The 16,858-nt window shown below is 45.3% G+C and overlaps 2 protein-coding genes across 2 annotated transcripts in view; both read left to right on the top strand.

Annotated features, from left to right (window-relative positions):
- The first annotated feature begins 267 nt into the window (after positions 1-267).
- The window catches only part of LOC114446924 (DNA nucleotidylexotransferase-like), a 67,907-nt gene continuing 51,316 nt past the window's right edge, over positions 268-16,858 (top strand). Inside the window, exons 1-2 of the mRNA XM_028422838.1 lie at positions 268-383; positions 16,460-16,634. Coding sequence (XP_028278639.1) covers positions 16,548-16,634 — 87 coding nt within the window. The 5' untranslated portion in view covers positions 268-383; positions 16,460-16,547. The remainder of the gene's footprint in view (positions 384-16,459; positions 16,635-16,858) is intronic.
- The window catches only part of LOC114447674 (DNA nucleotidylexotransferase-like), a 44,687-nt gene continuing 41,534 nt past the window's right edge, over positions 13,706-16,858 (top strand). The window contains exons 1-2 of the mRNA XM_028424065.1: positions 13,706-13,905; positions 16,460-16,634. Of these exons, the coding sequence (XP_028279866.1) occupies positions 13,706-13,905; positions 16,460-16,634 (375 nt within the window). The remainder of the gene's footprint in view (positions 13,906-16,459; positions 16,635-16,858) is intronic.

The following is a 16,858-nucleotide window of genomic DNA, read 5'->3' as shown; positions in this document are numbered from 1 at the left end:
CTTCACCCACGGAGCCTACGGGGTGGGGGTGTATACTGGTAGTTTACCATCCGGCTAACTACTATGAGAAGTTTATTTATAAATCACAGGCTACAAATATTACGGTGTTCGCGGGGGACCACGTCTGCACGCAGCACGCCGAGCAACCATCGCCCTCTCACCGAAGGCCACAAATCACGTGACCGCCGAGGCCTGCCGCCGCTTCCGCTGCAGAGCACAACACGGCTAGCTCCTAGCTCCTAGCTCCGGCTAGCCGCAGCTAGCTGCAGCCATGCTAACCACACCTGTTACACAAGACGCGGCTGGAGGACCGGAGGGTGCGGGCTGTGCGGGGCTGTGCGGGCTCTGCGGGCTCTGTACTCACCGCTCTGCGACGACAGGAGGTACAGCTCACGTTTATATTGTGCTGAGAGGGCGCGTTTGTTACGTTTATGCAAGCTAATTTAGGCTAAAAGATAGTTAGCCTGAGTTAGCGCCAATGTTTACTGAATGTTTAAAACTTTTCTTTGTAAAATTTTACACCTTTATCCCGTCATTCCAGGTGATGGATTTAACACGGGAAATAAGGAGACTGTAAAGCTGTTTTTGACACAGGGACAAATAATATATTTTAAAAATATATATATATGCTTATTCTGCAGTCTAATCCACCTGGCAACAGAAACATTAAAAACAAGTTTCAATGCTGAGATGTAAATGATGGATAAATATCAGCTGTTCAGTAATAATGACAATAAAAGTTTGTGTACAAACAGTAAATACACTATGAAAAGATGTAAATAAATATAAAACCCATGAAGCAACACCTATGCCACAAACTAAGCATGTAACATGTGTTTGGTGTATGAAACATGTGTATTATAAACAATACGGTAAAATAAAAACGAGAGCAAAATAGAAGAAAATATAAAAATGAAGTATTTAATAGTTTTAGTCTGCAGCTTTGTGACCTCTGTAAAACAGTGACATCTAGTGGACATTTCAAATAATGACACCTTGTGCAGCTGCTTACCTACATTCTCCAGCATTATTTTGGTCGTGTGACATGATCGTGGTCAGTCTGTGGAATTAGTTTGATTGCTGCTAGGAATCAAACTCTCGTTCTTCATCTTTTCTTCCTCTTCTTCTTCTTCTGTACCTTTATTGGCGCCGCGTATCTTCAGCATTCATTGACTGATTTCAGCCAATCAACCATCAAAGTGTTCATCTCACAGAGGACATTCCGGGTCAGCTGCAAGTTTTTGTTCAAAAACTTATAGTTTTTCAAATATTAAGCAATTTCGGCGTCATCTGCCAAATGTGTCTCCTCCTAAAAATTTCAAGCTACAGACCAGTTTAGTCTTAAAAAGCTCATCAGATGCTGCTCTATCAAACTTGTATTCAGAATTTTTTTAATTCCGAATCGCTTCTGCACGCCAGGCTCTCAAAGGTGGAGGGGTTTTTGAGGTCTCCTCTGCTGCAAAAGTTTGATTGTTGCTAGGCAAACAAACTGTTGTTAGTAATCAAACTAACAACAGTTTGGTTGCCTAGCAACAATCAAACTGTTGTCATTCACCCTCTTTCTTCTTCTTCTTTCTTCTTCTTCCGTATGTTTTTTTGGCGCAGCATCAAAGCAACGCTTCAGCTGCAGCGATCACACTTGCATTTTCTTCAGGAAATGCTTTTCTAGTTTTTAATAATATTGTAATATTATAGGATTTTAAAACCTTTGATGCATTCTGTGAATTTACATCAGAGCTGACTGAGCGCTCTCACAGACACATGTTATGTCCATTTCCACGCACTAGTAGAACAGAGCTCCTCTCTGCCTTCACACATGAAGCAGCACAGAGGTCTGTTGGTACTCCAGCAGAAAACAGGCCAAAATGTCTGTATGACGGAGACCATGTTCAGTTTGGAGATAAAGTTTACAACACAAATACACATTTATTAAAATTATTACAAATAAAATTAGTTTGACTTATTCCAGTTTCATTGCAGGTGTTTATGTAGCAGACACACACGGACATACACACACAAGAACAGACAACTGTGTGCAGGTGCAGGAAGAAACACATCTGCATGAGCTGTGTGAGTAAACACAAGCTGTATTTATGCACACACACACACACACACACCTAAAACACGATACACACACTGTAAAAGTAGATACGTACAGTGGTAATACAGTATCAGATGTTTCATGAATAACTTATAAACATCGTGATGACTGAAAACAGACAACATTCAGTGTAAAAATGAAGTGACGAGAGATGCAGGGGTTAACTTCACAGGTGGCTGATCTCGCTGCTTCCTTCGAGCTGCATTACTTCTCAGTGAGCACAAGATGGCAGCATCTCTCTGAGGGACACTTTACAGGCACTGTTTTTAAAATGTAACCCTTTAAACTCAGGATGCAGGGTCAGAGAAGGTTAAAAATATCACGCCCATGCATGTGCAGTAACACCTCACTCCTGATGCATTTTCTATTCATGGAATTTGTTTCTCATTTAGTGCAGCAGTGTGGGTAAAGGTGAGGACACACACTCTCCTTAAATCAAGGTGTGTGTGTGAGTGTGTGTGTGTGCGCCTGTTGTAAATAAAATCCCACATGATGCCGTTTGTATTAATTCAACATTTAAAAACTTCACCAGCAGCATTGTCATTTTTGTGTGTGGTGGTATTTGAACGTCTGTGTTGCAGCTCGGGAATTGTGATTCGTAAATGAAAGGAAAATGATTAGCATAAAATATGCAACAAATCCCGTTAAATTATGTATTCTGCTCTTCATTCATTATTCATTGCTCCAGGTCGTTACTCGCTCCGTCTCTCCTCTGATTTAAATGTGGTGCAATGTAATGAAGACACGTGACAATAACTGTTCAGGAAAGTTTGTAGGAAGTCAAATGGACACTGCTTGGCCTTTACGTGCATCGTCTCCTGTGGCACAGGTGTGATGATGATGCCCAGGAGAAGGTCTTTATGTACAGGCTGATATATGAGGAGGAGGATTTTCTCAGGAAGGCTGTAGGTGTTGTGTAGATGTGGGACCAGGAGGATGCTTTACCTCGAGGAATGAGCCTGCAGCTCAGCAGAAGCCCTTGTGATTTAATCATTTGTAAATCAGACCGCGAGATCACTTAATATGAAAGGCTTTGCCTCCTTCAAAGAACTGAACCTTGCCCTCGCAGATACACGCTTGATCATCGCACCGACTTACAGGAGAGAAAAAAAGCATCTGTATAAATCAGACTTAGCCTTTTGACACGAATAAAATATCAAATAGTCCGCCCCGGTGGATACCGAGGCACTGCTCCCTCATTGAATTATTTATAGGAGTGTCTGTGCTTGTTCAAATGAGACACAACAGCTCTACAAGCTGCAGCCTCTCCTTTGTACCGTAGACCTGCTCACACCTAAATGCTGCACAGAGCTTACACATGTCAGCAGAGGTCTGGCTCTCTGTAGCATGTTCTAATGTTTCTGTCGTCTTATTATAAACACAAGGGTCTTAACATGCTCTAACCATGCTTCCTGTCTCTCATCACCCATGCGACTGTCTCTTTAGTCCTTGGGAATGGACCATATGTGCATATTTTCCTGGCTACATCTCCATGTGTTCATGGAGCAGGGATTCTTTCCGATGGCGAAGGTGGAAGGAAGCAATGTTCCTTGAAAAATGTGTTACATGTCATGCATTTGTTGTCTAACCTTTACCTGTAGTTTTTATTGCTGAAACGAAACAGCTCGTGCCGCCAGGGCGGCTTGAACCCCGGACTCCTTATGGCCGGTTTACACTGTGTGATTTTGGGTTGTCACAGACGAAAGACGAGCATCGTAGGAGAATCGTGGAGATGTCTCTGTTCGTGGCTCTAAATCGGTGGTCTTACGTCGCCCTGTGAGGCTGAGATAAAGTTCTAGCGGTGTCAGAAATGTAGGCTCACAGTGTGACAGCTGCTACGAACTGTCACCCCATATCCTCCTCCTCCTCGCATGTTGAGGTACATCGTAACCTGCGATCGCCTGCGATTAAGTAAATGGTCATCGTACAGTCTGCACGCATCAAACTCGACATCGTACCAAAGTTTATTAGATTTACGTTGCATCGTCATGCAATGTTCTTATAAGATGGATAAAAATCATACAGTGTAGAGAGGCCATTAGAGAGGGTCCAATGCTCTGCACAATCCTAATGTGGACTTTTGCAGCTGTGCTGGTCACATGACCATGTGACGTCAGGCAACACGATCATATGTTAATGATAAATGTAAGTGTTGTATCTAGGAGACATCGGGCTCATGAGGATTGTTTATCTTCTTTAAAACAGGCTAAATGCTAACGAGTGGCTAAATGGGAAACCAGGAGACTTTAGCTTCCTGGCTGGACTACAGAAGAACATCATCACTGCTGCAGTTCTACACACATCAGCGTTTATTGTGTCTGGGTGTCCCACACATTCAGAACTTTCCAGCACAGTGGCAAAACAAAAGCAGCCAGGTGCTGTGTGTGACTAGTTCCTGTTACTGTGGCAGTAGAATGGCAAATATGGTGAGGGGGTGTGTGTGTGTGTTTGACACGCGGAACATCTGTTACAGTGCTTTTTGTTGAAATGCGTTTCATTTCATGACAGAGAGAGCAGCTCTGCAGCGACGTGGCCACAGAATCACCTCTGGTTGCTGCTCTGCAGCTGTGTGGGGCCTCGCGACTTCTCATCAGGCGAAAGACTTTCCTCATGTTCACAAAGTGCTGCTGGCATGAGAAGCTAATTCTGGTTTAAGGTGTTTTTTCCTTTTTTAACTGTGTCAGAATTCAGATTCAATTCAGTGAGGATGATGTTGGCCTGTGCTCCTTTAAATGGAGCTTGTTCCTGTAAAGCTCATATTCCCACTGTAGGCGTTTGATGCCGACAACAAAGCCGTCATGTAGATGTAGATGTGTGCGCGGCTGTCCTGTTTGACTGTCCTGTTGTTTGTAATGTTGACGTGAGAGCTCAAAGTGACTTCCTAGCCGGCGTAGAGATGGAGACTGACAGCGTGTTTGATCTGCTACATCTCTGTCTTTAACCCGTCTACCTGTGTGAGCCAGCATGGCATCAAAAAGACTCCCACTACCTTTATCTACGCCGCGCTGACGCCGGACTGCCGCTCCCCATGTTGCACACCGGCAGGATTTATATCAGTGAGACGTGATGCGATGTGATGCGTTCCAGGCAGAGGCTGGGGTCGTCATGTGATGCCAGCTTAGATCTGTGGGGCCTGTTTTATTTGTGGATTTTATGACCTTTGTTCCATCTACTTTATAAACATCACATGAATATGCAAAGGTGCAGCTCCGCTGCTGGATGACATTCAGAGGCCGCAGTACTAACCTCTCTGCTCTGAGACACACACACTGAGATCCTGAGGAGTCAAACACAACTTATTGTTTACTCTTCCTCCTCTGCTGAGATGAGCCCTCACTGCTGCATGTGTGTTTTTAATTCTGAGCAACACATTGACCCCGTTCACACTGGGTCGTATTTGGATATATCCTTTTCTGAGTCTGAACAACGTGAATCTGGATATATCTGGATTGATTTCAATCTACCTCTCGGAGGTGGATCTAGTCGGATCGGCTTACATCTGGGTCAGGTCTGAACGCAAATGCGACTAGTGAATCCGGCTAGCGACGTCATACTTCCGGTTCACAGGGACAGTGTCCGGGTCACGTACAAAAGCCGTATGTAAACAACCGTCAAACTACGACAACTTTCTCCCGAGTTTATTTTCCACAGGGCTACAAAGGAACAAACTGCTTTATGAACTGAAAAAATTAAAGAACAAGCGACACGTGACCAAAAAAAAAAACGCACGACCCATGCGTGGACTCTGTACATTACGAGGCGCCACCTAGCGATTTGGAGGACAACAAACAAGCCGGGTTAAGCTGGATTGAGCGCGGACGCGTGTGTGTGATAACCAAATAGGTCTGAATCAAGCGGCAACCTTCGGGGCTCAGACTTGAAGCCCATGCGGAAGTGTCAAAACTTGTAATTCACGCTGCAACAGCTGGGGGTTGGCTCCAAAAGCGAGTAATTTCCCATAGACTCCCATGTTAAAATGGCCGATTTCACAGCAGAAATTAACATGTTTACAGCCTGGTACAAAAAATTGCTCTGGTCTCAGATGATAGGTTCTCTGCTAGTGTCAATTGTAGGGGGGGTGAATTTTTTTACAACCCACTCGTTTCAATTGTATTCGGACTTAAAATTACGCCTAATTATGGGCGTTGCCGCTTGAGTGACAGACAGTTGCCGTATCACAGCGTGAGTTTCCTGCTCCCACGATCGCCCGCCCCCCTAAACCCCGCTCGTGCCCCCCCTCTTTGTCCATATTCGGAGTTTTAGTTGACGTGACGCTGCCAACATGGCGGCGGTCATCACGTCCCGGAACCTCCCACTGAGACTCAAAACGGCTCTTCAGAAACAAACGGGTGACGTCACGGAAGCTCTGTCCATAGTTTTTACTGTCAATGGTCTGAATGTATCCAGTTTAAAGGCTCTGGATCTGGATTCAATCCTACTCTAGCTGGATTTGACTTTCTCCAGTGTGAACAGGGCCATAAAGAACGATGCCAAAAACTCACCAGTATATTTAGATATGATACTATTGTCTGGACTGAAATGAAGGCACATCATATTATTGATTAGCAGGATTAAATATACAATATATACAGGTACCTTCAAAACCTTGTGTCCGATGTCTCATCAGAGATTCAGAAAGGAAGAATGTTCCACTTCAGATGTGTGGCTGTTTGCCAGAAATAGATGAGGAACTGGATAATTACAGTGAGCACACATGATTGCAGAAGTAAAGAGCATCGCTCAGAGAAAGCAGTAATGAAGGATTATTGCAGCTCTTCATAATTTGGCTCATAAGTTCTAAATATAAAGATGCTTTTGAGACCTCAAAAAAACATCTTCAACAATATTTTCTGTCTGATGTCTCACTGAAGATTCATTTTAAGTATTTGAAACAAAAATAAGGAATAGAAGAGGGAGCGGATAATCGCACCGAGCACTAAACATGTTTTTCTGAGACCAAATAAAAGTATACTGCAGGATTTGTATTCAAAATAATTCTCAGGAATACATATAAAGATGCCTCGCAGACAGGAGGAACATATGTAAATATTCAGCACTACTTTCTGTCTGATGTTTGCATGTCTTAAAATAAAAACAGGAAGGAATACTTTCCCCTTCAAATGTCTAAAAAAGTGACAAATAGAAATAGAAATGTGATTTCTCACTTTGCAGTGAGGAACATCTTGGGTTGTTTGTCAGAAAAAGGAACTGGATAATTACAGTAACAGGACCACAACCCCAGAATTAAATCATTTCTCCAGAATGATTTGATTTGACCTAAATTTATTCACTAAAACAGCTGCCTGTTGAAAAACAGCTGTGACATTTATCAGCCAGGAAAGAGTCAAAGGAACAGCAATAAGTGCCTTAAAGACCTAAAATCCTTTCACAGAGCAGCAAATATGTTTGCAGTAATGACTTTTTACAGTGTGGCATGTGTGTGAGGACGTGGATTAAATGTGCTGTGGCATCACGGCACACATGGCGAGGACGAGGCGCGAGGACACACAAGGACGAGGAGATAAATGAGTCTTTAAGGGCTCTCACTTTACAGCGTGCTGGGCGTGTAATCCATCAGCAGACATGTGGAGGCACACTGTACCAGGACAGCGCTTCTGTCAGGCGCCGCCACACGCACAGCTAAACGCTAACACCAGCACGCTACGCGCTCGTTTGTTTCCTGTCACGTTTGTCATCCCGCTGTGTGAGGTCGTACAAAGTTCAAGTTAAGGGATTACTGAAGAATATTTGATGAATTGTTTTCATTCTGTCTTCTGTCACCATCAGTCCCTCTGCGGTTCAGACCGCAGGCTGTAAATACATATAGAGCCGTTTATGTTCGATATGTAACTCCAGCCATGAGTGAAAACCAAACCGCGCTTGGTGTAAGGGGGATGCAAACCCCAGACTGCTGATGAAGTGGCCCTTGTGTCGCCCGTTTGTTTCTGAAGTGCTGTTTTGAGGCTCATGGGAGGCTCCGGGACCCTCCGAGTGTCGCCATGTTGACAAAGAAATGGAGCGGAAGCAGGAAGCTCGTGCTGTGATACAATACCTGCTGGTCGTTCAAAGCAGTAATGCTCATAATTATAGATAACTTTAAGTGAATTATAAAAAATTCACCCTACAGTTGACTCTGAAGGAGAACTGATCAGTAAAGATCGGAATCTTTTATTTCTGCTGTCAACTTGGACACTTTAACATGGGAGTCTATGAGAATTGACTCGCTTTTGGAGCCAGCCCCTAGAGGCTGCAGGGTGAACTACAAGTTTTCGGTTTCTGCTTGATCCCCAACCTGCATAGCATAAATGCTCATGTGTTGTATCTGGGAGGTGTATTATTGACCAGATGTGGTGGTTTTGTTTTTTCATGAGGACGCAGGAGGCTGCTGATGATTTGAGAGCTCATGGCTGCAGGACATGCATGCAGACAGCAGCAAATACGAAACCAGCAGCTGTCCTGGGAGTGGCAGATGGAAACAGGGAGGCCTGGGAGTTCCCTTTGTTGCTATGGCGACCATGATTGAGTAAACATTTTGGAAAGTGGATAGAAAATCGTTAAAATAGTTATTGAGATATTTAAGTTTTAACCGCCTGACTTCACCTGAAGGACAGTTAGTGGGTTATAATCAGTGTGCATCTACAGGGTGACGGCAAACGGCGCCTCTGGTGGCGATTGGTGACATTTAGTAGTTACATTCTGAGGGGAGTGTGGGAGTCATGTTTCCATTGAAGCCAATAAACACCTGCTGAAGAGCCGCACGTTGCTGAGAGAACTCGGAGGACACTGAATGTTTACAGCTGATTCCGTCCGAAAGGATGAAATAGAACGTTTCAGACCACAGTGAAGGATTTGGGAACGCTTTCCAACGCAGCAGCCTCGAAGCCGCTTAAATTCAACACAAGCCTGGCTTTACTTGAACCTAACGGAGTTCTGGTGAACTGGCCGTGGGATCAATCGTTAAATACCGTATGTATGTGTGCACATCAAAGCCTCTGCCCTGAAACATTCATCATTCTGACTGATTAGAAATACACTGATCTGACCAGTGGAGGCATTTCTCTGCAGCACCTGAAGTGGAATCAGCTCAGGGTCACAGAATAATGAACAGAGGAGCCGATCGTTGCTGCAGCGTGACAACACGAGGCTGAATATCAGGAAGTAAAACTCCCACACATAAACAGAGCTCCGGGTTTATCAAGAGAGTTGATCAGCTAAAGGGGTGATCACTATGAGAGGAGGAAGAGGCGGAGTTCACATCAGGTCAGCTGTCATTTCCTGTAAGGTTCACAGGATGATCCTCTTCATCACCTCGGTTTCTTCTTCTCCTTTTCATAGTCCTCCTCCTGCTTCTTCTCCTCGTCCTTACAGTTTGACTGAAATAACTTATAAGGGGCTGATCGTGTGTGTGTGTGTGATGAGAAACACTCGCACTCTGTGAGAAAATAGGTCAGCGTGCCCCCTTATCATTCATTCAGCACCTCCGTGGAGCCTCGTCTCCTGCGTTGCGTGGTCCCAGCCCTCACACTCCTCTCTGGGCAGCAGCTTCATTTCTTCCTCTGCAGGGATCCCGAGCTTCTGGAAGTGCGGTAATAGACGGGCTGACCCGTAACGCACCAGCAGCTCCGACACACCTGCACACACACGGAGGTCACCTCATTAAAACACATCCCCCGTCTCTCCCTCTGCTTCAGCCAGAACTGATGGGGTAAAGATGTTTTAAACGGTCCTAGAGATTGCATTGATCGAAGGGGAAGCAGCAGGGACTGAAAGTCAACCTGTAAAAAACAAACACCAAAACAAAAGTGTGGAATCGACCTCCACTCCTCCACTCACTGACACACAAAGTGTGCGATTTCTCTCTGTTTTAGGGTGTAGTCTTTTACAGCCATAATGAAACCTCACCACAGAGGGCGCTGTGAGATTGGTGGGATTCTGGTTCATGGGATTTTTGAATGTTTTTAATTAATTTAACGTCATTATTTTTCCTCCGTGGTTTGAACATGCGCACACTTCCATGCAGTTAAATGAAGACACACCTCTTCTGTGTTCTGTGGGGTTCTTCTTCAGCCTGTTTCTTTCTGAGGAGGCGTTCTCCACTGATCAGACAAACCAGCCACTCCTCAGCGAGCAGGCTGGGTAATCAGGCTGTGCCGCGTCTCTTACTCTGCGAGCTGTTGAGTTTCAAATCCTTCTGCAGCTGGCGCTGTGTGTTGTTGGAGTCTGCTCCGAGTGTTCGTCAGCGTTTTAGTGTTTAGTAGATTCTCCTGAATGACACACGTTTATGTAACTTTTATATAAGTCAGCTGCATAATTTAAGCCACTGTTGGTAATGTTATCGAAGTCTTTACACCCAGAGAGCAAATAATAATATCTGTGCTCTGAAAAAGGTCAGACAGCTGTTTCAGGGTTAAAACACACGTGTGTCACCGTCAGTGTTGTCACCGTCAATACAACATCTTTGATCAAAGCTAAAGTTTTGGTTCAGTAAAGTGGACAGAAAGCTGCAGGAGACAGAGGACAGAGCAGCCGGACTGATGGGGGTCAGGGTCTGAGTCTGAAGCGCTGCCTGCTTAATGCTGCTCAGTCATGATGCCGGCACACTGTGAGCGTCACTTCAAGGAGTGAACTAGTTAGCTAGCTGTTAGCTACTAGCTAACTCCGTCCAAAACTGAGGCTGATTAACATTAAGTACGAACGTGTCTCTGCAGTCAGCTGGTTTTATGGTAAAATGAGTCTGTTTTATGGACACATTAACTATTTTTTGTGTGTAAAATGACTTTGAGTTACGTTGTTTAAACAAATATATTCCGTCATCATTACGTTTTTTTAATTTTGTTTATTGAAAGTTTTATAGCGTCCTCTGTAGTCAGCAGGGACTGATCTGCATTAAATCACTTAACATGCAGTTCAATGTGTGAGTAATCCAAGTAATCAGAATACGTTACTCAGACTGAGTAATGTAACCGAATACGTTACAAATTACGTTTTAGGGCATGTAATCTGTAATCGTAACTGAATACCTTTGAAAAGTACTCTTCCCAACACTGGTCACCATGGTGACGAGTTTAGACACATAACCAGTGGCGCATAGTGATGACGGGCCGAGAAGAAGCCCGTGAGACATGACCTGATGTCACAGAGTATTTATCCATCACCTCCAGAAAGACGGCAGCGTACAGTTTTAAGGTGTGGCTCTGTTCAGCCATTTTACAATGTGCACCTACAGGTCCCACAAAACACAAACTGTGAGAATGTGTCCATCTTTAATCGTGTAATGTCAGTAGGGTGGTGTAGCTGTGCGCCCTCCTGTGGTTGTGTGAATGGGGTTAGGGTGATCCAAAAAATACAGAATGTGAAACTTGTGTCCTTGTAAAGCCTCTGGAAGGAAAGAACCCTGGATTTGTTGCCTCTAAACTAACCTGAATATGTAGAATCATTGTAATGATCTGATGGAGGCTGGAGGAGAACAGGCCTTCATTTGTCTCGCCGTGATCGCTGCTGGCAGTGTAAAAGTCATTTGTCTTAGCGGCGTTTGAATTTCATCGGTCTCGTTTGGATGCGGGCCAGCAGCCTCACACGCAGCCCAGTGATTTCGGGGGGGGGGGGGGGATAAACAGTCAAACAATTAGTGGCGTCTGCCCTGTGACACCCGTTAACCCTCAGAACTCCTCATGCTAATGAGAGCCGTGTAATAAATTCTGTGCAAGGTGCGCTTATTAAAGTGACAAAATGAAAACAGTAATTAGATGTGGAATGGAGGCCTGTAATGATTTTATCCCCCCTCGCCTGGATCAACAAATCATTCCTGTTTAGTCTGCTGAAACAGACACATTATTGTGGATAATTACAGCAGAGACACATTTAAACCTTTTTTCCTTTTGCTTTGTTGAGGAATCACAACACCAGGAGGCGACGGTGTAATTACATTTTTGGAAACAAAGAGCAAAGGATGACTTCAGTGGATTAAATCTGTTTTCAGCCTGTGTTCCTGACGAGCAGCCACCTGAGGCTGAGAAATGAAGCCTCACCAACACTGCAGTTCCCCCCACGGCCTCTGGGGGCTGGCTCCAAAAGTCAATATCAAGTTTTACATACCCTGTGTTAAGTATCTGCTTTAGTCTATTTGATACATATGAGAAGAAAACAACAAGAGAGAGAGTCCTCTGGAATCAAACTTGCTTCACTGCAGTGAGGACTGTAGCCTTAAAGGTAGGGTAGGAGATTTTAAAACTCAGTGAGAGTCGGCCAGATTTAAAGTAAACACACGCCCCTTTCTCTCAGAGCTCACCCCGAAGCCACGCCTCCAATCACATGGACGCACATCACCTGAAGACGAGCTGCGGTCTGTGACTTCGGCCATCATGCACGTACCTCTCTGGTGCACAGAGCAGGAAGAGAGTGACAACCAGCCAATACTCCTACAGGGTCCACCCGGAGGATTGATGATGTTTTTATGTTTTATAGCTTCAGATGATTCATATTCTTCATTTTAATGAGAAACTGCAGAACTAATCGGTTTCTATCTGATTGTAAAGAGAAGTTACACTAATTTAACAAAAAGTGCATCAGAGTGAAATCTCCTGCCCGACCTTTAAGCTGCGTCCAGCCATGTTGTTTGTTTCATGGGGACATGTTATCTGTGTCCTCTTATGCATCAGGTGGATCCACCAGAACTGAGCAGCCTCTACAAACTGAACTCTAACAGCTGAGGTGTAATATCGACTGTAGGTTGCCAGGCAACAAGAGGAGTGCGTCAGAATAAACAGGAAGTCGTCCATATTTGATGTGACCTCTGAATCCTGCCTTATTTGAAGGAGGAGCACAGCTTCAGGTTTGGACTTGTTCTAGTTGAGCTACATTTTAACTAAAGTCGTTTTTGCATAATTAATAGTGTGACTGCTCTGAGTGACAGACAGGTGCTGATTCAGACCCCCCCCCCCCATAAACAGCCTGCACATCCAGAACCTGTGCAGTGTGTCTGTGCAGAGGCTGTGGATGAGCTGCTGGACTCTCAGGGGGAAATGCCCCACAAAGGCTCTCATTTTAAGCAGCAAGCTAATTAAAGCAGCAGAGCAGATGGTGCAGAGTAGGTCTGGACATAATGAGACGGTGAGTGGCGAGACAAACCGGACATGGCAGGACAGCTGTGAGAGGTCTGTGAGGTGACCAGAATTCCAGGCGTCCCCCAGGAGCGAGGCTCCTCTCCAGCCCAGAGGTGGATCTACAGCTCCAACTTTTCTGCAGCTTTTTAAGAAGCCTCTGGATCAGGCCGCGTTTACCTCCTCCTCCAAACATGTGTTTGAACAACTTTTACGGGTGGTGAGTAACGCCACGCCAGCAGGCTGCTGATTTTTTTTAATCTTCCTCAGTTATTCGATCTTGGCAGGTGGTTTTTGGTAAACACCAAATCCCCAGCACCTGTTGGCAGAGACTCTTCCTGTCTGCCAAACACACCAGCTCTGCTCCAACCGACACACTGTCCCACTGCTGGAGCCAGCAAGAGTGGAAGGAAGTTTAAGCGACAACAACAACAACAACAAGAGCTCACATGAGGAGGAATTCCTAGAGGTGCAGCAAACCTTCAGACAGCTGGTCTGAAGAGACATGTTCCACAGTCCTATGGTGCCTCGTGTGAGGAAGAGGCCGAGGCCAGCGGAGGCCGGCATTCCCAGGCGTGAAGAGGAGAAGGTGAAGTTTGGGGATGTCAGGCTGTACCTGGTGGAGAGGAAAATGGGCCGCAGCAGGAGAGGCTTTCTGACCCAGCTGGCCAGGTCGAAGGGCTTCGCTGTGGAAGACGTCCTGAGGTTGGAAAAAGCTTCCATTTTCTCTGAACAGGGCTAAAAGCCTCTACACATGGCGTGTTTTCTGGTGTGACCTTGACTTTTACAGCCTTTACTGAGCACAGAATGGAAGGGTAAAGTCCAGCTTCACTGTGACTGTACAGTAAAATGATTTTTGGATTGATGGTGCACCTCACATTTATACTATTTGTACTATTTTCATACAATCTGTGGGATCCAATCAGGACGTTAGAGAGGCAGTATCATCTCATGAACAGTTAAAGACGAACACTTTCAGACATCCAGGCTGCCTCTGCAGGATCAGGATCAGGATTTTGCCCCTGAGCCACATACAGCTGAAGATTTGCCTTAACCCACTACAGCTGTGTCAGTGACAAAGTAAGGTAACGAGTAGTTAGGAGGACAGATGAGCTGATGCTTGTGATGATGAAGCAGCGTGTCCTTTGTGTGTGTGTGTGTGTGTATCTGCTTGACACGGTAAAGTCCTCTGAGGCTTGTTGTGCAGCCTCCTGTTGAAGCTGGCTTGTTTTGGGTGATTGGCAGCAGGTCTGTGTTTTGCTTTGCTTTCATGTAGAAGGAGAGAGAGGTCTTTTAATTTAAAGTTAAAAAGTATGAATACATTTAGTTGCTATGTAGTCAGAGGGTCCTCATGTGCATTGTGTACACAGTGTGTGTGTGTGTGTGTGTGAGTGAGTGAGTGCTTAAATGCGTGTCTAAGTGTGCCTGCCAGCCGTGCGCCAGCTTGGCCATGGCAGCATTCCCAGAAACACAGCTTGAGCGCTCCTACGGTTACACTTGGCTTGATACAATTGTTTGAAACCAACGACAGGAAGTAGAGCGTGCCCGCCTCAAACTGACATTAATTCTGCGAGCCGACAAAACTGATATCAGCTGCAGTTTGATGGCAACACCTCCCCGTATCTCATCTTACACAAGTTATAGGCAGACTGCCTCGAGCATATGGTGCTCACACACACACACACACACACACACACCTTGTCTGAATTTCATGTCTGATGCACATGAACTTGGATCCAACTATCGACATGTTTGTCCTGTTTGACTGATGAGCTGCATTAAATGCTCCTTTACACGCACACACACACACACACACACACACACACACACATATATATATATATATATATATTTATGTTATGATCAGCACATTATTCCAGCTTCTGACAGCTCATGTTTTGTTCATCACTTTGGCACAGCGGTCATAGCAAACCTGAGTCCTGAGTGTGAACAGATATGGATGAACTGTCTGTGGCGGTGTCCACCTAAACTCCTGGTTATTCCACACACAGGCAAAGAGGAGAAGTGCTTCTAATTGTGAAACAGGAAGATCTTTAACAGAATTAGCAGCTAGTCGGCTAAATTAACTAGCTGTTCAGATATATACATGTATACAAATTGAGTTTCTTTTTGGGATAGAAGCGGGTGTATGTAATTTATTCATAAAGGAGTATCTCACAGCGCCCTCTAGGTGAGCTGTGATGAAGCCACCGCACCTTCAACAGACATTTTTCTTCTTCTGTTAATTTATTGATAGTTTAATGTCAGAGTTTACGTTTGTATTTGTTTAATTTGATTCCTCACGCTGACCCTGACTCTCTGTGAAGATGAAGCAGCAGCTGTAAAACCGACGAAGCCTGGCTGTAAGAATCTGTTCTGGACACTGCCTTTGATCAGCCTGTTGGTTTCCACGTTTGGAAGCTGCTGACAGGAGCAGGGCAGAGAGGGGCGGCTCCAGAGAGCTCTCCATATCAAAGCCCGTTGACTTTAGTCCGTCCTTGTGGCGGAGCTCCGAGTCCCACTGACTCAGGGAAGCACAGTCTGGCCCGCTTCGTCTCATTAACATGTCAATCTGCCATTTTAATCCATGCAGCCACATGCATGAGCAGAAGTATCCAGGTTTTGGGGGGAGATTGTATCAATGTAAACATGGCTTGAGTGTCTCTTTAATATAATAGAGCGGTTATTTGTGCTGGGAGGGTTCTTGTGTTAGAAATGGACCATCAGGGGCCACAGTGGTAAGCAGAGCAGATAGAGGATTAGTTTCAGCAGTGATTTAGCCAATTAGGCTGCAACCTGAACTCTGCTGGGACCTCCCTAAAGGACCTTTTACCCACACCAAGAGAGAGGAAGAGGAGGAGGAGGAGGAGGAGCAGGCTGAGTGTAATTATGCATGGCTGGGTGTGGTAGTCAGAGGCAGAGGCAAGGAGGCCGTGATAAAAACAGTCTCTGTGGGGATGGAGGAGGCTCTGGTTGAATGAGTTCAGCAATCCAGCAGTGGAGGGAGGTGCTGAGGGTCTGTGGTGATGGTTGTTTACCTGCTGTTGATCCCAAAACAGCAACAGTAAGACTGTGATGCTGAGATCTGAGCTGCATTTCAAACGCTGCCTCTCTCTAAAGATGGCTGAGGCGTTAGCAGAAAGGAATCAAACACTTCCCAACAAGTCCCAGAAATCCTGGAAATATGTTCTTTTTTCTGCATGAACGTAGCTCATCGACTCCTGTGTGTAGCTCACTCTGATTTCTTTCCTCTCTGCAGCGATGTGGTCACTCACGTGGTGTCAGAGGACCAGCAGCCTCCGTCTCTCTGGGTCTGGCTGAAGGGATGCGGGCTGAAGAATCTACCCATGATGCACGTGTTGGACATCAGCTGGTTCACTGCCTGCATGAGAGAGGGGAGACCTGTTGCTGTGGAGACCAGACACCTCATTCAGGTTTGCACAAACACCAACGCAACACGGGGCACTAGATGGCACTATGAACCAATGGGGACGTGAAGAGTTGATGAAAGAAACAAATGTGTGGAGTCCAGGTGTACCTGATTTATTGTGTGTGTACTCTGCTTCTGTCTCTGCTCATATTATCTCACTTCACCTCGCTGATGGCAGGAGAAACATCCTCCATGTTGCGTGGGAGTGTCAAATGAACCCATCAGCTG

The sequence above is a fragment of the Parambassis ranga genome, chromosome 15 (genome assembly GCF_900634625.1).
Source record: "Parambassis ranga chromosome 15, fParRan2.1, whole genome shotgun sequence".
Taxonomy (NCBI): domain Eukaryota; kingdom Metazoa; phylum Chordata; class Actinopteri; family Ambassidae; genus Parambassis; species Parambassis ranga.
This window is presented reverse-complemented; position numbering and strand designations above follow the sequence as displayed.